The sequence below is a fragment of the Rhinoraja longicauda genome, chromosome 31 (assembly GCF_053455715.1).
Source record: "Rhinoraja longicauda isolate Sanriku21f chromosome 31, sRhiLon1.1, whole genome shotgun sequence".
Classification (NCBI taxonomy): domain Eukaryota; kingdom Metazoa; phylum Chordata; class Chondrichthyes; order Rajiformes; family Arhynchobatidae; genus Rhinoraja; species Rhinoraja longicauda.
The window spans coordinates 6,755,323-6,773,034 of NC_135983.1; the positions used below are offsets into that span (position 1 = coordinate 6,755,323).

Below are 17,712 nucleotides of genomic sequence, written 5' to 3' on the forward strand. Positions count from 1 at the left end.
TGCACAAAAGAGGGGGCTGGGGAGGAAGGAAGGGAGGGAAATGGGCAGAAACAGTAAGAAATAATAAAATCAGAGAAATTAAGCGGGGGAAAACACTTTAAAAAAATAACAAAAAAATGTGAGTTGATAGATGAGATATTTTCTGCATTTTAATGGTATCATCACACATACTGTTCCCCCCCAACACCGATTACACTGCGAGAGGCGGAGCGAACAGCGGGTTTTGCTTACTAAAATGGCGGGCGTTAAGCTCCTTTGCCTACTTCACTTCAGTACAGAAGATTAGACGGAGCGGTTCATCTTGCTCCTCTAGTATCTTTGGTATGAACGCCTCGGCGTCGCAGGCCCGCCCTCTGGCGATCTGATTGACGGTGGGCGCCACCAATCAGATAGCCGGAAACAGCGGACACGTACAGTCGCGGTGTAAAGTTGACTCTGATTGGCTGAAGCAGGGGGTGGGAGCCAAGTCCGCCACCAATCAGAGGGCCGGAGACGGGGACACGACCAGTGGCATGTGGTAGGCCCGCTCTGATTGGCCGCCGGCTGGCGAGGGGAGGGGGAGGGCGGTGACGTGGCGGCCACATCAGCTGAAGTGAAGCGACGAGCGAGCGATGGAGCGGGGTGGCCCCGGGAATGCTGTTGCCGAGTCGGACTCAGGTACCTCCTACCTCCCTCTCGTCGGCAGCTGGTGTTCAACTTCTCAACCTCGGGCTGTTTTACATCCGAGTCCCGGACGAGCGGCCTCCGGCTGGACCGTTCGCGACTGCGGCGCCAAGCCCGCACCCCGCACCCCGCACCGGGGATTTGACCGGCGCTAGGCCGCTGCCCCGCAGTCCGGCTCCGAACTGACCCACGGGACCCGCCGCAACACGCCCGGCGGCGGCCGGTTGGTGCACAACCTCTGGCCGCCGTCCAGTAAACGCCCTGCCCGCGCCTCTGCGCGTTCCCACTGGCTGGCCTCCCTGCCACTCACCGAGCTGTCAGCTGCAGTTCACCCACAGTTTCGCTTTTTAATGTCTTGTTTTGGTGACTTCTGGCAAAGAAATGTAAAGATTTTCAAACACTGCAGACCATGCACCCGCCACGTAACAATTGCATGATTTCTGTGAATACAGTGAAAGACCTGAACAGTTTATGATGACTTTTTATATTATCAAAAAATACTTTATTCAAGAAATATGTTGAATATATTCAAGTTTATGATGACTGAAAAGACACCTGATGCTCTTTCAATCCCTGTGCATTGAAAACGCTGTTTCCGTTTTCTGGTCCTTATTCCTAATTCCTAAATTGACTAAGTGAATTTGCTTTTTTAAAATGTCCTCAATTAATATTAAACCAACAGTTTTTGTTACCTATGGAAATTTTAACAAAGGATTGCAATGATAATGAAGATGATCTTTGCACAAGTTTTATCATGTTGTAAGAAAAGGTTGACTGGTGCATTTTTATTGTGACTTTCATCCAATGCCCTTTGCGCCATTAACCTAGTGCCATTCCTGTTGATGATTCCTGCTGTATTGCGGTTGTCTCTTAGCTTCTTGAGAATAGCCTTGCTTTTGCTCAGTTCAAATGCAAGGGTCTGGCAATAAATAACTGGTTTTGTAAGTGATTTCCATGTCCTGATGATCTCAGCACAACCAATGGCATTAATTAGTGCTAATATTATAGGGTTTCGTCAAATGCTGTGTGGCTGCTTGATAAGGTTCTAGTTAGTGATAGATCTGTCAGATTACTATGCAAATTTCAGAAGATGAATGCAGAAAATTGGAAAAAGTAGAAAGATTACAATCAGTTTGGACAGGAACATTTGTGCATTTGGTTTGTCTTTGCTTTTGGTGATTTGTGGGCACGACATTGATGCAAAGTGTGCAACTACACATTTTCCCACATCTGCACTTGTTAAAGTTAACTCATTATGAAAATATCAGCCCTGCCACTTATGGTGCATTTCACTTAAGCATCTGAACCTGGAAACAATTCTCTCTTACTTCTTCCAAGCCCCGTGTGCAATCCTGTCGCCATAATACAGTTCACATTGAAACACCACTTGTCATGTTCTGACAATTAAAGAGCCCTTTGCCCCACTTTTTCCCCACCAACCATTCAATTGATAACACCTGCTTCAGTGCTTCAAGAATTCCAATTAGATTTACTTTATGATCAACTGACAGTTGGATAAGGCCCTGGTCATTCATCTTAGATACTATTAAATTTAGAAGTATCCTCTCACTTCCTAGGAAAGACATAAAGTGCTGGAGTAACTCAGAGGGGTCAGCCAGCATCCTAGGAGAACATGGATAGGTGACTCATGGGGTTGGGACCCTTCTTCATCCTGAAGTAGGTCAGTGTCTGAAGAAGGAACCTGACCCAAATGTCACATATTCATGTTCTCCAGGGATGCTGCCAAACCTATTGAGTTACTCCAGTATTTTGTGTCTTTCCTTGGTGAACCAGCATTTGCATTTCCTTGCCTCTTCCCCTCTCTTCCTCCTGAGTAGGTGATAGTTGTAGTTTTCCAAACTAATGGTATATCTTCCTGCACCTATTTTCTATGTTTCTATGTAGAAACAAGGAACTCCAGATGCAGTTTGTCTTTTGTTTGGCTCCAGATCGCTTCATTTTGGCACAACGGGGGAGACTGACTGCCTTTAAGGCAACATTTGAAAGAGTTTTTATCAAGGAACCTCATTAAAACTGAAATCAGTGGACATTAAGGGAAAAAACACTGCAGTCATACCTGGTATAAAGGAAGATGATTGTGATTGAATTGAATAAGTTTATTGGCCAAGTATGTACACATACGAGGAATGTGCCTTAGTGCTCCGCTCGCAAGTAACAACACGAACATACAGTAACAATTAAGAATAATGTTTAAAACATTAAGAATACAACATTATAGTTTAAACATGTGAGGGGTGAGAGAGATCTTGCCCGCTCACTTCCTGGCCCTTGCAGTGTACAGTTTGTCAATGGGGGGAAAGTTGCAGCCAACAACCTTCTCAGCTGATCGAACGATTTGTTGCAGCCTCCAGATGTCGTGCTTGGTGGCTGAGCCAAACCAGACCATGATGGAGACGGTGAGGACAGACTCTATGATGACAGTATAGAATTGGACCATCATTGCCTGTGGCAGATTGTGTTTCCTCAGCTGCCGCAGGAAGTTCATCCTCTGTTGGGCCTTTTTGACTGTGGAGTCGATGGTGGCCCCCCATTTAAGGTCCTTGGAGATGATGGTTCCAAGGAACTTAAATGACTCCACAGATATGACTGTGGTGTTGTTGGTGGGGAGGGGGAGCACTCCTAAAGTCTACTATCAATTCCACCTCTCCTAAAGTCTACTATCAATTCCACCTCCAATCGATTGTTGGAGGTCGATCATCCAAGCCCCTAGACATCACTGCAGGTGTTCCTCAAAGTTGCATCCAAGGCCCTAACATTTTTAGCAATGACCATCCTTCCATCACAAGGGCAAAAGTGTGGAAGTTGTCTGACGATTGAGGATAAAACTCAGTTCCATTCAGATGAAGCAGTCCATTCTGCATGCAGCAAAACCTTCATTACATTGTCATGGGCTGATAAGTGACCAATAACATTTGTGCCACAAAAGAACCAAGCAATCTCCAACATGAGAGAACCTGATCAACCTCTGACATTCAACTGTATTATCATCACTTTGTTACACCATCTTAATCAACATCTTAAACATCATTGACCATAAACACAATAAATACTTCCCACCTGTCTGACTGAGTGCGGCTCCAACAACTCTCCTAGGATAAAGCAGCCACCTGACTGGTATCAGCTATTTCCATGGGTACAGTTTATACCATCTCTAAAAATCTCACTCTGAGGAGTACCTTCAGCAACAGGTAGACACAAAATGCTGGAGCAACTCAGCGGGACAAGCAGCATCTCCTGCTGAGTTTTTCCAGCATTTTGTGTCTACCTTCACTTTCAGCATCTGCGGTTCTTTTCCAAAACCTTCAGCGACAGACTGGTTCCACCAAGATGCAGTACAGAACGTCACAGGAGATCCTTTTACCCTGTGGCTATCACACTGTACAACTCCTCCCCCTTCGGTTGTGGTGTAGACTGACTGCCCTCCTCCCCCCCCCCACCCAATCTTTGCATATCCCTAATCCTTCCCACTCGTCACTTTAATTTCATGTTTTGTGTATTTTGTGTTTTATGACTGTTGGCAGATCAATTTCCCTCCTGGGATAAATAAATTTATATTGTACAGCGTAAAACAAAACTGCAAGGTTACTCTGACTGCACCTCCCAATTTTGTTAAAGTGATGGGAAAACCACCCTGCAGGTGCTGTCAGTGTGGTGTTTGCACGTTCTCCTTGTGACCGGATGGGTTTCCTCCCACATCCCAAAAACATGCGGGTTCGTAGGTTAATTGGCCTCTGTAAAATTACCTCTCGTGTAGAGAGTAGATGTGAAAGTGGGATAACATGGAACTAATGTGAACAAATGATTGATGATTGGCTTGGACTCATTGGGTCGAAGAGCCTCTCTCCATGCTGTTTACTGTACTAAAGTAAAAATATCCTATCCTGCATGGCCTTGCTTCTGCCCATCTCTTAACTTTTTTCAGTTACACAAACATCCAAGGTTTCAAATTTTTCCATCTGCACAATCACACTGTCAACTGCGTTACCAAGGCAGGCCATGATATCTGCTACTGAAGCCATAATCCTAGAATTTCCTCTTTAAACCTTTCACCTCCTCAAAACCCACCTCTTGTTGCACGGTTGCCTCGACTACAAGCTTCTTTTGTGGCCCTCGTTTGATAATGCTCATTTCAATTACATTTTTACTATGATAAAAAGTCCTTCATAAAATCAGCGTGATGGTTCTGCTGTTGGACTGAATCAGTGTTATGTAGGACTCCCACTCATATAACATATAACATATAACAACTACAGCATGGAAACAGGCCTGTCCGGCCCTATCAGTCCACGCCGACCATTCTCCCTGACCTAGTCTCATCTACCTGCACTCAGACCATAACCCTCCAATCCCCTCCTATCCATATACCTATCCAATTTACTCTTAAATAATAAAATCGAGCCAGCCTCCACCACTTCCACCGGAAGCCCATTCCATACAGCCACAACCCTCTGAGTAAAGAAGTTCCCCCTCATGTTACCCCTAAACCTTTGTCCCTCAATTCTGAAGCTATGTCCCCTTGTTGGAATCTTCCCCACTCTCAAAGGGAAAAGCCTACCCACGTCAACTCTGTCCGTCCCTCTCAAAATTTAAAAAACCTCTATCAAGTCCCCCCTCAACCTTCTACGCTCCAAAGAATAAAGACCCAACCTATTCAACCTCTCTCTGTAGCCTAAGTGCTGAAACCCAGGCAACATTCTAGTAAATCTCCTCTGTACCCTCTCCATTTTGTCGACATCCTTCCTATAATTTGGCGACCAGAACTGCACACCATACTCCAGATTCGGCCTCACCAATGCCCTGTACAATTTCAACATTACATCCCAACTTCTATACTCGATGCTCTGATTTATAAAGGCAAGCATACTCCTGAGACTTCAGCATGTAATCTAGATTACAGTATTGCAAGGTAGACACAAAATGCTGGAGTAACTCAGTGGGTCAGGCAGCATCTCAGGAGAGAAGGAACGGGTGACATTTCGGGTCGAGACCCTTCATCAGTCTGAAGAAGGATCTCGACCCGAAAGGTCACCCATTCCTTCTCTCCTGAGATGCTGCCGGACCCACTGAGTTACTCCAGCCTTTTGTGTCTACCTTCGATTTAAACTAGCATCTGCAGTTTTTTTCCTGACAGTATTGCAATGCTTTTCCAGTAAGACAGCTGCATTGTGTGATAAAAGCAGAAAATGCCCGAAACACCCAGCAGAGCAGGTCAGGCAGCATTTAGAGAAAAATAAGTAGTTCTTATAAATGGTCCCAGAACTGAAGCATTGACTGGTTCTTTTTCTGCAGCTGCTGCCTGATTTCTGAATGTTTTCAGCAATTTTCTGTTTTTATTCCAGATTTTGATGCTCGCAGTTTTGACTTGGAAGCAAAATGTATTATAGATCTTTTAAACCTTCTGTAGGTATTTTTGGATGACGCATCGTAAGATGAATTAGATTAATGATTTAAAACTGTCTCTCTTATTCCCTCCCATACCACTTCCCATGGAATCATCAACCTTGGGGTCCTTACGACTGCAAGAGAAGCAGAAACATAAAGCTCCTGGCCTTGTATAGTTGCTTTGAGATTAAACTTCCAGCTGTGCTAACGATGAAACTTCAAACTGTTTTTATTTTTTGAAGATCAGCAGGGATGATATTTTTCTGATCTATTGTTTTTTTCCCCTGACAGGTGCTTATTTCAATGCAATGGAAATTTTAACAATGGATTGTAAAGGCAAATGTTGTTAAGACGTAGAAAAGCCAAACACAGTGCGTTTTATTATCAAGTACAGTGGAAACACCTTGCAAGTGGAAACCCCAGTGTTTCATATCAATTTAAAGAACTTCGTGTTTGAAGCAAACTTGTTTGTGGATGAATTGGAATTCCCCTCAAAAAGGAAAAACACCTGAAGCCATGTTTGCAAAGCTGAAAAAGAAGATCGCTGAAGAGGCGGGTAACACCCCAAAGTCTGGTGTGGGCCGGATCCCAAGATCAGTCAGCAGAGACTCCATTACCTCAGTAGGAGCTGACTCGGGAGATGACATTGTATGTATGGTGATTTCTGTCAGTTCGTAAGTTATTTGATGTGTCCAGAAAAGAAATCTTAGCTTTGTAAACAGAGTAATTTCAGCAGCCTGAACCCAGTCTAAAGTAGGGGCGGGTCATATGGACATTTCCTGTGTATTAAGTTCACACTTTCACCCAGCCCCAAATCCCTTGTGTCCAAGGTATATCAGTCTCCCTGATCGCTGTGCATCCACAGCCCTCTGAGGTAATGAATTAGAGACCTGGGTTCAATCTTGACCTCAGGTGTTGTCTGTGTGGTTTTCCATTACTGCTTGCCTGTTATTGCTATTGAAGCATACGAATGTAGTGTCTTTAACGTGCTCTTTGAGGCATTTACTTCACATCTACATAGCTTTCAATATTGGACCTATTTGTGTATGATAGTTTCATCATAATTTAAGGTGGCACAGTGGCGTGGCTAGTAGAACCACCGCCTCATAGCGGCAGAAACCCATGTTCAATCCTGGTCTTGGGTGTTGTCTGCGTGGAGTTTGCGTGTTCTACTAGTGGCCATGTAGGTTTCCTCCAGGTGCTCCGTTTCCTCCCACATCCCAAACACTTGCAGGTTAATTGGCTGCTGTGAACATAGTTCCTCGTGAGTAGCTGAGTGGGAATCTGGTTGGAGACAATGATATTAGTGTAAATAGATGATTGATAGTCATCAAAGACTTGGTGGGCCGAAGGGCATGTTTCCATGCTGGATGTCTCTTTGACCTACATGCAAGCTTACAGAGTAGAAGCCCTTACCTTGGAGCGAAGAGGCTGATGTAATGTAAATAAACTGTATAATATGGAGGTGTTGAAAACAGTAATATCTAATTCACAAAATGCTGGAGTAACTCAGCAGGTCAGGCAGCATCTCGGGAGAGAAGGAATGGGTGACGTTTCGGGTCGAGACCCTTCTTCAGACTTCTTTCCCCCTGCAACAATCAGTCTGAAGAAGGGTCTCGACCCGAAACGTCGAGTCTGAAGAAGGGTCTCGACCCGAAACGTCACCCATTCCTTCTCTCCCGAGATGCTGCCTGACCTGCTGAGTTACTCCAGCATTTTGTGAATAAATCAATTTGTACCAGCATCTGCAGTTATTTTCTTATAATATCTAATTCAGATTGCTTTCAGATACTTTCTATTAGGATAAATGAAAGATAACTAAAATTAGGATGGAACAGCTTCTTTTGAGGAACCCCCCCCCCCCCCCCCCATATAGGCTAAATAATCTTATTGTGTAGAAACCAGGAGTTGTAGATGCTGGTTTACAAAAACGACACAAAGTGCTGGAGTAACTTAGCGGGCAGGCAGCATGTCTGGAGAACGGATAGGTGAAGGTCGGGACCCTTCTTCAGACTGATTGTTGCAGGGGGAAAGAAAGTTAGAAGTAAGGATAGGCAGGACAAAGCGTGGCAGGTAATAAGTGAACACAGGCAAGGAGGGGGGGAGAGGTTTGCTAGGCTGATGGCTGTGTTTCCACGGTTTGATGTGTGTTCAAATTTATGAGAAAAATGCAGTTGCTGAGTTTGTTGGGATGATGTATAATTTCAGCTAAACTCATGCCACAAAAACACCATTGGGTTTCATGATGAAATTGGATACAAAACTTTGGGATGAAAGTCAAAGAGTCATGCATCATAGAAACAGGCGCTTTGACCCAACTAGTCCAGGCCAACCAAGATGCCCCATCTAAGCCAATCCTACTTGCTCCCATTGGCCCATATCCCTCTGAATCTTTCATATACATGTACCTGTCCAAATGTCTTTTAAATGTTCTTATTGTACCTGCCTCAACCACTTCCTCTGTTCGCTTGTTTCATATTCTCACCACCCTCTGTGAGAAAAGACTGCCCCTCAGGTTCCGATCTTTCGCCTCTCACCTTAAATCGATGCCTTTTAGATTTTGATTCCCCTGCCCTGGGAAAGAGACTATCTATTCCCCCTTGTGATTTTATACATCTCTATGTATCTCTATAAGATCATCTCTCAGCTTCCTGAGCTCCAAGGAATAAAGTCCTAGCCTGTTTAACCGCTCCCTAAGCTCAGGCCCTTGAGTCCTGGCAAAATCCTCATAAATCCTCTCTGCAACCTTTCCAGCTTAATGCCATCATTCCTATAGCAGGGTGACCAAAACTGAAAATAATACTCCAAGAGCGACTCATCAATTTCTTGAACAATCGGAGCAACTTCTATACTTAATTTCCGACTGATACGGACCAATGTGCCAAATACCTCCTCACCAGCGTATGATGCTATTTACCGATGATGCTAAAGATATTAATTTATTTGTTCACACTCTGGGACAATAGTATTATTTCTTTCCATGATCAAGAGAAGAGTAGGGCAAGTAATTTTGGAAGTTAGTTTAGTTTATTGTCACGTGTACCGAGGTACAGTGAAAAGCTTTTTGTTGCATGCTACCCAGTCAGCGGTAGACTATACATGATTACAATTTGAACCTGCAGCTTGGAATGAAGTGATATCTAAAATTGGGTGGAATTGATAAGATGTAAAGAGGCTTCAAGGTCATTGTATCAAACAGCATGGAAACAAGTCCTTCGGCACGCCTCGTACATGCCCACCAAGATGTCCCATTTAAGCTAGTCCAATTTACCCTCTCTAATGTTTCCTATCCATGCACCTGTCCAAATGTTTTTTAAACGTTGTTATTGCACCTGCCTCAACTACTTCCTCTGATAGCTCATTCTAAATACCCTTACCCAATGTATGAAAAAGTTGCCCCTCAAGGTCCTATTAAATCTTTCCTTTCTCACCTTATGAAATTTATTCTTGATTTCAGTATCCTGAAAAAAGACCTTACAGACATGACCACTGCTCTTCCCTGAATGGTCATCAGCCCAACAATGTTGAAAGTGGCATAATGTGATAAAAAAGAAATGCAGATGCTGACTTCTACCAAAGATAGACTCAAAATGCTTGAGTACCTCAGCGGGTCAGGCAGCATGTCTGGAGAAAATGGATTGGTGATGTTTTGGGTCAGGACCCTTCTTCAGATTGCCCAATGGTAAACTTGTTTTGGGCACAGGAGATTCCTGCATTTTCTGCTTCCTCCCTTTACTCTTCCTGATGGTCACCCATCTACTTTTTGTCTGTACCTAATGTGTGACCACCTCACTATAGCTTCCTGTCTACGAGGTTCTCATTCCCCTGGATAATCCTGAGATTGTCCAGTCACAGCTCCATTTCCCTCATGTGGTCAGTCAGGAGCAGCAGCTGGAATCACTAGAGGTGCAATCCTCACAGACACTGAAAATCTCCCTGACTTCCCACATCCTGCAGAAGTGTCTTAACTACCATTGCTACTGCACTAAGTCCAAGGAAAAGTTACCAACATGATGTAGATGAGTTGAATGAGTGGACGTATTCATAGCAGATGCCTATGTATAAAGTGGAAAGGAAAACCAGAAAGGTGGAGTATTGTTTAAATATTTATGAACAAAATAAGCTGATATTGTTGTAAACCAGTCACTAAATGCCAACACTTAGGTGTGGCAAACAGTTAAAAAGGCATGTTTCCTGCTCTGCGTTTTGCAACTCCCACATTCTTTTGTCTAGGTCTCGCTCTGTAACTGCTCATTAGTTACCACCTCAATAGAGCACAAAGTGCTGGAGTACCTCAGCAGGTCAGGCAACATTTCTGGATTATATGGATAGGTCATGTTTTGGGTCGGGTCCCTTCTTCATACTGATTGTAGAGGGGAAGAGAATGCTGGAAAAAGCGTGAGGGTGAGGGCAGGACAAACTCTTCCTTCCATCCCACCTCTTTTCCAGCCTTTGTCCACTCATCTGCTGATCAAAAACGCCGCTCACCTGTATCCAAATATCACTTGCCAGGTTTTGTCCCACCCCACTTCTTTTCCAGCCTTGTCTCCCCCACTGCAATCAATCCAAAGAGGAATCCTGCCTCGAAACGCGTTTGTCCATTCCCTCTACAAATACTGCCTGACCTGAGAAATTCGTTGTTATTATGAAGCAATCAAATTAATTTTCATACGTAATGTTGTTGTAATCAGCTTAGTTATTAGGTTTTGATGATATTACTTGTGTTAAGTTTTGGACTGTACCAAAATTAGATGTTGCTTTTGAGGGAGTGGAAGGAAGATCTGGCAGATTGGTTTTGAGGATAGAAAATTTAATCCGATTAAGGTCTATAAGAATGAGCGCCGACTTCCTTAAAACATAACATGGGGGAGGGGGGGGGCTTGATAATAAGTATGGGAAGGATGTTTGTCTGCCTGTCTGAGGTCTGGGGTCATGGCCTCAAAATAACGAGGCAGGCGTGCAGAACCAAGATTAGAGAATTCTTCATTCTAAAGGTGGAAAACCTATAGAAACATAGAAAATAGGTGCAGGAGTAGGCCATTCGGCCAGCACCGCCATTCAATATGATCATGGCTGATCATCCAAAATCAGTACCCCGTTCCTGCTTTCTCCCCATATCCCTTGATTCCATTAGCCCAAAGAGCTATATCTAACTCTCTCTTAAAAACATCCAGTGAATTGGCCTCCACTGCCCTCTGAGGCAGTGAATTCCACAGATTCACAACTCTCTGGTAAAAGGGGGTGAGGGGGTATGGGGAGAAGGCAGGAACGGGGTACTGATTGATAGTGATCAGCCATGATCGCATTGAATGGCAGTGCTGGCTCGAAGGGCTGAATGGCCTACTCCTGCACCTATTGTCTATTGTCTAAAAAGGTTTTTTTCTCATCTCAGTCCAAAATGGCCTACCCATTATTCTTTAACTGTGACCTATGGTTCTGAACTCCCCCAACATCAGGAACATTTTACCTGCATCTAGCCTGCCCAATCCCTTAAGAATTTTATATGATTCGAAAAGGTCTCCTCTCATCCTTCTAAATTCCAGTGAATATAAGCTCAGTCGATCCATTCTTTCATCATATGTTCATCCCACCATCCCGGGAATTAACCTGGTGAACCTACTCTGCGCTTCTTCAATAGCAAGAATGTCCTTCCTCAAATTAGGAGACCAAAACTGCACACAATACTCCAGGTGTGGTCTCACCAGGGCCCTGTTCAACTGCAGTAGGACCTTCTTGCTCCAATACTCAAATACTCTTGCAATGAAGGCCAACATGCCATTTGCTTTCTTCACTGCTTGCTGTACCTGGATGCTTACTTTCAGTGACTGATGTACAAGGACACCCAGATGTCGTTCCACCTCGTGTCCTAATCTGACACCATACAGATAATAATCTGCCTTCTTATTCTTGCCAGCAAAGTGGATAACCTCACATTTATCCACATTATACTGCATCTGTCATGCATCTGCCCACTCACCTAGCCTATCCAAGTCACCCTGCAGCTTCATAGCATCCTCCTCGCAGCTCACACTGCCACCCAGCTTTGTGTCACCCGCAAACCTGATGTTACATTTAATTCCTTTGTTTAAATCGTTAACATATATTGTAAATAACTGGGGTCCTAGCACTAAGCCTTGAGGCATCCCACTCGTCACTGCCTGACATTCTGAAAATGATGCTTTAATTCCTACTCTTTGCTTCCAGTTCTCTCCATGTCAATACCCTACCCCCAATACCATGTGCTCTAATTTTGCACACTAATCGCTTGTGTGGGACCTTGTCAAAGGCATTTTGAAAGTCCAGATACACCACATCCACTGGCTTTACTTTATTTATTCTACTTGTTACATCCTCAAAAATGCCAGAAGATTAGTCAAGCTTGATTTCCCCTTCATAAATCCATGCTGATTTTGACCGATCCTGTCAGTGCTTTCCAAATGTGCTGCTATTACATCCTTAATAATCGACTCAAGCATCTTCCCCACTACCGATGTAAAGCTAACTGGTCTATAATTCCATGTTTTCGTTCTCCCTCCTTTCACAAACAGTAGGGTTACCCTCTTATTAGCTACCCTCCAGTCCACAGGAACTGATCCTGAGTCTATAGAACATTGGAAAATGATCACCAATGCATCCACGATTTCTAGGGCCATCTCCTGAGTACTCTGGGATGCAGGTCATCAGGCCCTGGGGATTTTTCTGCCTTCAGTCCAAACAGTTTTCCAACACCATTTCCTGACGAATATGGATTCCCTTAAGTTCCTCCTTCCCCCAAGATCCTTGGTCCCTTAGTATTTCTGGGAGATTATTTATGTCTTCCTTAGTGAAGACAGAACCAAAGAACTTCAGTCTGAAGAAGGGTCTCGACCCAAAACGTCACCCATTCCTTCTCTCCAGAGATACTGCCTGTCCCGCTGAGTTACTCCAGCATTTTGTGTCTATTTTTGAACCAAAGTACTTGTTTAACTGGTCTGCCATTTCCTTGTTTCCCATTATAAATTCACCTGTTTCTGACTGTAAGGGACCTACATTTGTCTTCACCAATCTTTTCCTCTTCCCATATATATTGTATTGTTTACTCTTGTGCTGCAGAGGCAAAGCAGTACATTTCGTTCAAAACCAAGATTGAATAATCTTTCGGTTTGGGAGAATAATGAGAAATGGTGTTGAGGCAGAGAATCTGTCAAAATATTGTTGAGGTGGCAGAGCAGGCTCGAGAGGCCAAACAGCATGTTAGATTTAACTTTTAGAATTGAGAGCTACAGTGTGGAAACAGGCCCTTCTGCCTACAGAGTCTGCCCCGAACAGCGATCACCCCATCCCCTAGCATTATCCTACACACTAAGGACAGTTTGCAATTTTTACTGAAGCCAATTAACCTCCAAACCTGTATGTCTTTGGAGTGTGGGAGGAAACCAGAGCACCCAGAGAAAACCCATGCAGTCACAGGGAGAATGTTCAAACTCCGTACAGATGGCACCCGTAATCAGGATCAATGGTGCTATGAGGCAGCAACTCGACCACTGACCCACTATATTGCCCTATTCCTCTGTCTTATATTTTTATGTTATTTTTATCAATGATTCTACAGTTAATTGATAGTTTTATTGTACTCTAAGTAAGCATTGATTATGAAGAACATTAGTGTTTTTAAATTTTGTCTTAAAGGAGGCTTTTCTTTTCATGAATGTTCATGAAATAAAAACTATACGTAGTTAACTGTATTTCACAATCCAGGAAACTGATCCTAATGCTATGATTAGTATTCTGATTAGCAGGTTGCCAATCTCTAATCAAAACAGGAAATGAATACACAAAATGATTAATTTGATTGACATAACACAAGTTTCATTAGATTTAATATTAAACATGATCAGCAACTTTGACTCATTTGTTTATTTACCAGTATTTAGATTTGCAAGTCTTCACTTAACAACTTTAAAAAAATCTCTGATACTTTCTTTCAGCATAAACCTAAATAAAAGAAACTGTGACTTTGTTGATATGGTGTTTCCATATGAACTTTGAACACACATCTATGGCTTAGTGTAAATTGTGGCTTCTGTTTATTTGACGTACATGACTTCTCCATCCCAGCAAACTTTCCAGAGGCAAAGAATGTCACACTGAGTCTTGTTTGTCTTTGATGTTATTTAATTACAAAATGCTTACCTTCAGAATGTAGTAGGGAAACTCCTCGTGTTGCTGCTTGGCGTAAATCACAGCGTGATGTTTTGTAGAGTCAGGAGCATTTGTCAAATATGGTTTCCCTTTCACAAATCCATGCTGACTTAGTTCAATATTTTTCCCAAGTACCCTCTACCACATAGATTTTAATGTGTCCTCTGAGAAGACAGACATATGTCTATTTTTAAATTTCCTTGCCATTTCTTTATTCCTGAATATAGTTTCACCTGTCCTTGTGTGTAAGGAATACACATTAACATTATCAAATCTTTTCTTTGTCACGCATCTACGGAAACCTGTCTTTATGTTCCTTACCAGCTTACTCTTATTTTCTTTCTTGCTCTTTATCAATGCCATTGGCCCTCCTTTCCTGAATTCTACTTTAACCATTCCTCAGGCTTACTCCTTTTTTGGTCATACTACTAGCCTTCCCTATAATTTAATACGATCTTTAACTTTTCTTGATAGACTCAGTTGAATAGTGTTTTCTTTTTTTATGCATTCACATGCTGAAAGCATATATGCGAAAGGCAAGTGATTAAAATTGGGGGGCTGTTCGGGATTGGAAGAGTGTGAATATCTCAGTATTGTAGGACTGCAGAAGACTGCAGAGGTAGAGCAGGGAGCAGAATTGGCCGGATTTGGAAACAGATTATACAAATTTCACATCTTAGCCAAGAGCTTGTGCAATTGAGTGAACAAAATGTGATAAATAATTGTACATAATACTTTATTTATTTTATTGATATGCCAAATAAATGCCATTTTTGTTTTCCGAAACTGAAATTTCTTTATTCCCCTCCCTCTGTCCATTCAAAATTTACCTGTTACACCTTTCTGCCTGATTGTTATCTATCTATAATGCTATAAGTGAACATGAGAGTTGACTTAAAAAAATTGGGGTTTTTATCATATCATTAAAAAATATCAGGGCAACACAGTGATAGAGTTTCTGCCTTACAGCGGCAGAGACCCGGGTTCAATCCTGATCTCGGGTGGTGTCTGCGCGGAGTTTGTATGTTCTCCCTGTGACCACATGGGTTTCCACCCACATTCCAAAGATAGGCAAGTTTGTAGGCTAATTGGCTTCTCTAAATTGCCCCTTCTCTAAATTGCCCCTAGTGTGTAGGATGCGAAAGTGGGATATCATAGAACTAATGTACGGCTGGGTGATTGATGGTCTTGTGTGGACTCGGTTTCCACGCTGTATCTCTAAACTAAACTAAAACTCTAAACTATAATGAAGCGGATTATGATAAGATGTGGATTTGGGTAAACCAGTGACTGTGGGAAACCTGATGTTGAGATACATGGAGCAGATGAAAAAACAAGCTGTTGCCATGTTGACATTTGGTGAAGTACCACTGAGTTATCACAGAGATAGTTGTTTCCAACAAAAGTCACTTGGGTTGCAAAAATATTCTCAGAGAAAATTTATTAAGAAGGATAAAAATATTAGGATCTATATGTTATGTACACCAGAGAAATACGTAAAAAGCAAGATAAACTGTAATCAGCAATTTAAAACATCCCCCTCTCTTTCTTGTAAGGCCTCTGACAGCAGTTGTTCTCGAGAAGATATGTTGTCTCAGCTGCTAAGACGAAATGACCAAATTCGAAAGCTGGAAGTCAAGCTGTCAGGTAACTACTTTGAACTGTAAGGGCAATTTGCTTGTTGGCTTCACCATTACATTTTATTTCTTGACTAAAATTTCTCCTGCAAGAGAATTTACAAATGCAGGATTCTTATTTAGACAAAGGTTTTGGTTTTTGGTTATAGCTGATAATTGAAAAAAACACAGTTGAATTATTTTAACATCAGTAGGTGCCTGTTAACTTTTTAGTTTATATTAACCACATATTTTTACTGAAAAAAGGTGCTTTGAAAATGTGGATGTTGTTTGTAGGCTGCTGACTGATTGCATCTGTTTGTGATTATGTCGTAGAATGAACTAGTTAGTGACAGGACAGAGTAACTTGTGGCAGGGTGGAAACACAGAAGAGCAAAAACATAGGTAGTAGACCACTTTGTGCAGATTTTATGATTTGTTATTCATTACGAGTATTGTGGTTATTAATTTATTGTATTTTTGTTTATTATGTATTATCTTTGCGTATTGTGTTTGTGGGCCTGTTGTGCTCTGTGGGTAAAAATTTAATTGTTCTGTGGTCAGTACCTATGACAATTAATAAGCATACTAATTAATAATGCTTCGAGGGATATGGGCCAAACACAGGCAGGTGGGACTAGTGAATATGGGGCATCTTGGTCGGCTTAGGCAAGTTGGGCCGAAGGGCCTGTTTCCGTGGTGTATGACTCTATGATGTATACTTTACTGTAGATTTTTTTTTAAATAACTAAAAATACCTGGACTTGCCAAACAAAGTGAGGAATCTAGCTGATGGTGGTTCCATAAAGGACTGTAGGCTGCCAGCCATTTGAAATTTGGCTCATTTTGGACTTGAGCACGTTTAGCTAAATGTGGAATCCCACGATCTCCTGCTCTGTCTGTGGACTCACCAGTGAGATTAGCGGCAGAAGCTTTTTGTGCTGGAGAGAGGAGCCTGATGCACTGCTCACTGATGACTGGCTGGCAAACGTATAGCGACCTTAGGGCTAAGGGGTGATCACATAGAGGTATATGAAATCCTGAAGGGAAGGCGCAGTGGCAGAATTGCTGCCTTACAGCGCATGCAGTTCAATCCCGACTACGGGTGCTGTCTATATGGAGTTTGTACATTCTCTCCGTGAATTCACAGAGTCTTTTACCCTGGGTGGAATCAGATTCTTGAGACACAGGTTTAAGATGAAAAAGGAAAGATCTAATAGGAACCTGAGAGACAAGTTCTAAACTCACAGGATGGGGCGTATACGGAATGAGGTGCCTGAGGAGGTAGTTGAGGCAGATCCAATAACAATGTTTTAAAGACACTTGGACATGGACATGGATAGGAAGGTTTAGAGGGATAAATGGGCCAAATGCAGTTAAATGGGACTAGCTTAGATGGGGCATCTTGATCAGCATGGATGAGTTGGGCCGAAGGGCCAGCTTCTACGCTGTATGACTCTATGACCTCATTCTTTTAAATGGGCCCATTGATCGTACAGGTAAAAATGCTTTTTCATCTTATTTTTTCTAATTATTTGTTGGTATTCTTACTTTACCTGGGGATTACTCCTCTCTCTGAGCCCACCCTGCTTGGTAGGACACTGGTTGGATGAAGAGGGTCAGCATGTTTGGTCCTCCAGATATTAAAAAGGTTGACCCTGCAGGCTAGGAGTCTTGGTGGCAGGTCGGGTCAAACAGGATACAGCACTCTAATGCTGGCCTTGAAAGTGAACCAAAATTTAAAACTGAAAAAGTCAAGCCCAATTTGTAGCTAATTTAAAAAACAAATCCTGATACTGTACCTCCTTGTAGCATATTGTCTTAACAGGGAGAATTACATTAACCATGT

The 17,712-nt window shown here is 42.6% G+C and overlaps 1 protein-coding gene across 3 annotated transcripts in view; it reads left to right on the forward strand.

Moving 5' to 3' along the window:
* Nucleotides 1-567: 567 nt before the first annotated feature.
* Nucleotides 568-17,712, forward strand: part of golga1 (golgin A1) — an 83,987-nt gene continuing 66,842 nt past the window's right edge. For all 3 annotated transcript variants that reach the window (XM_078426026.1, XM_078426028.1, XM_078426027.1), the window contains exons 1-3: nucleotides 568-657; nucleotides 6,358-6,714; nucleotides 15,804-15,894. In XM_078426026.1, the coding sequence (XP_078282152.1) occupies nucleotides 6,541-6,714; nucleotides 15,804-15,894 (265 nt within the window). In that variant the 5' untranslated portion in view covers nucleotides 568-657; nucleotides 6,358-6,540. The remainder of the gene's footprint in view (nucleotides 658-6,357; nucleotides 6,715-15,803; nucleotides 15,895-17,712) is intronic.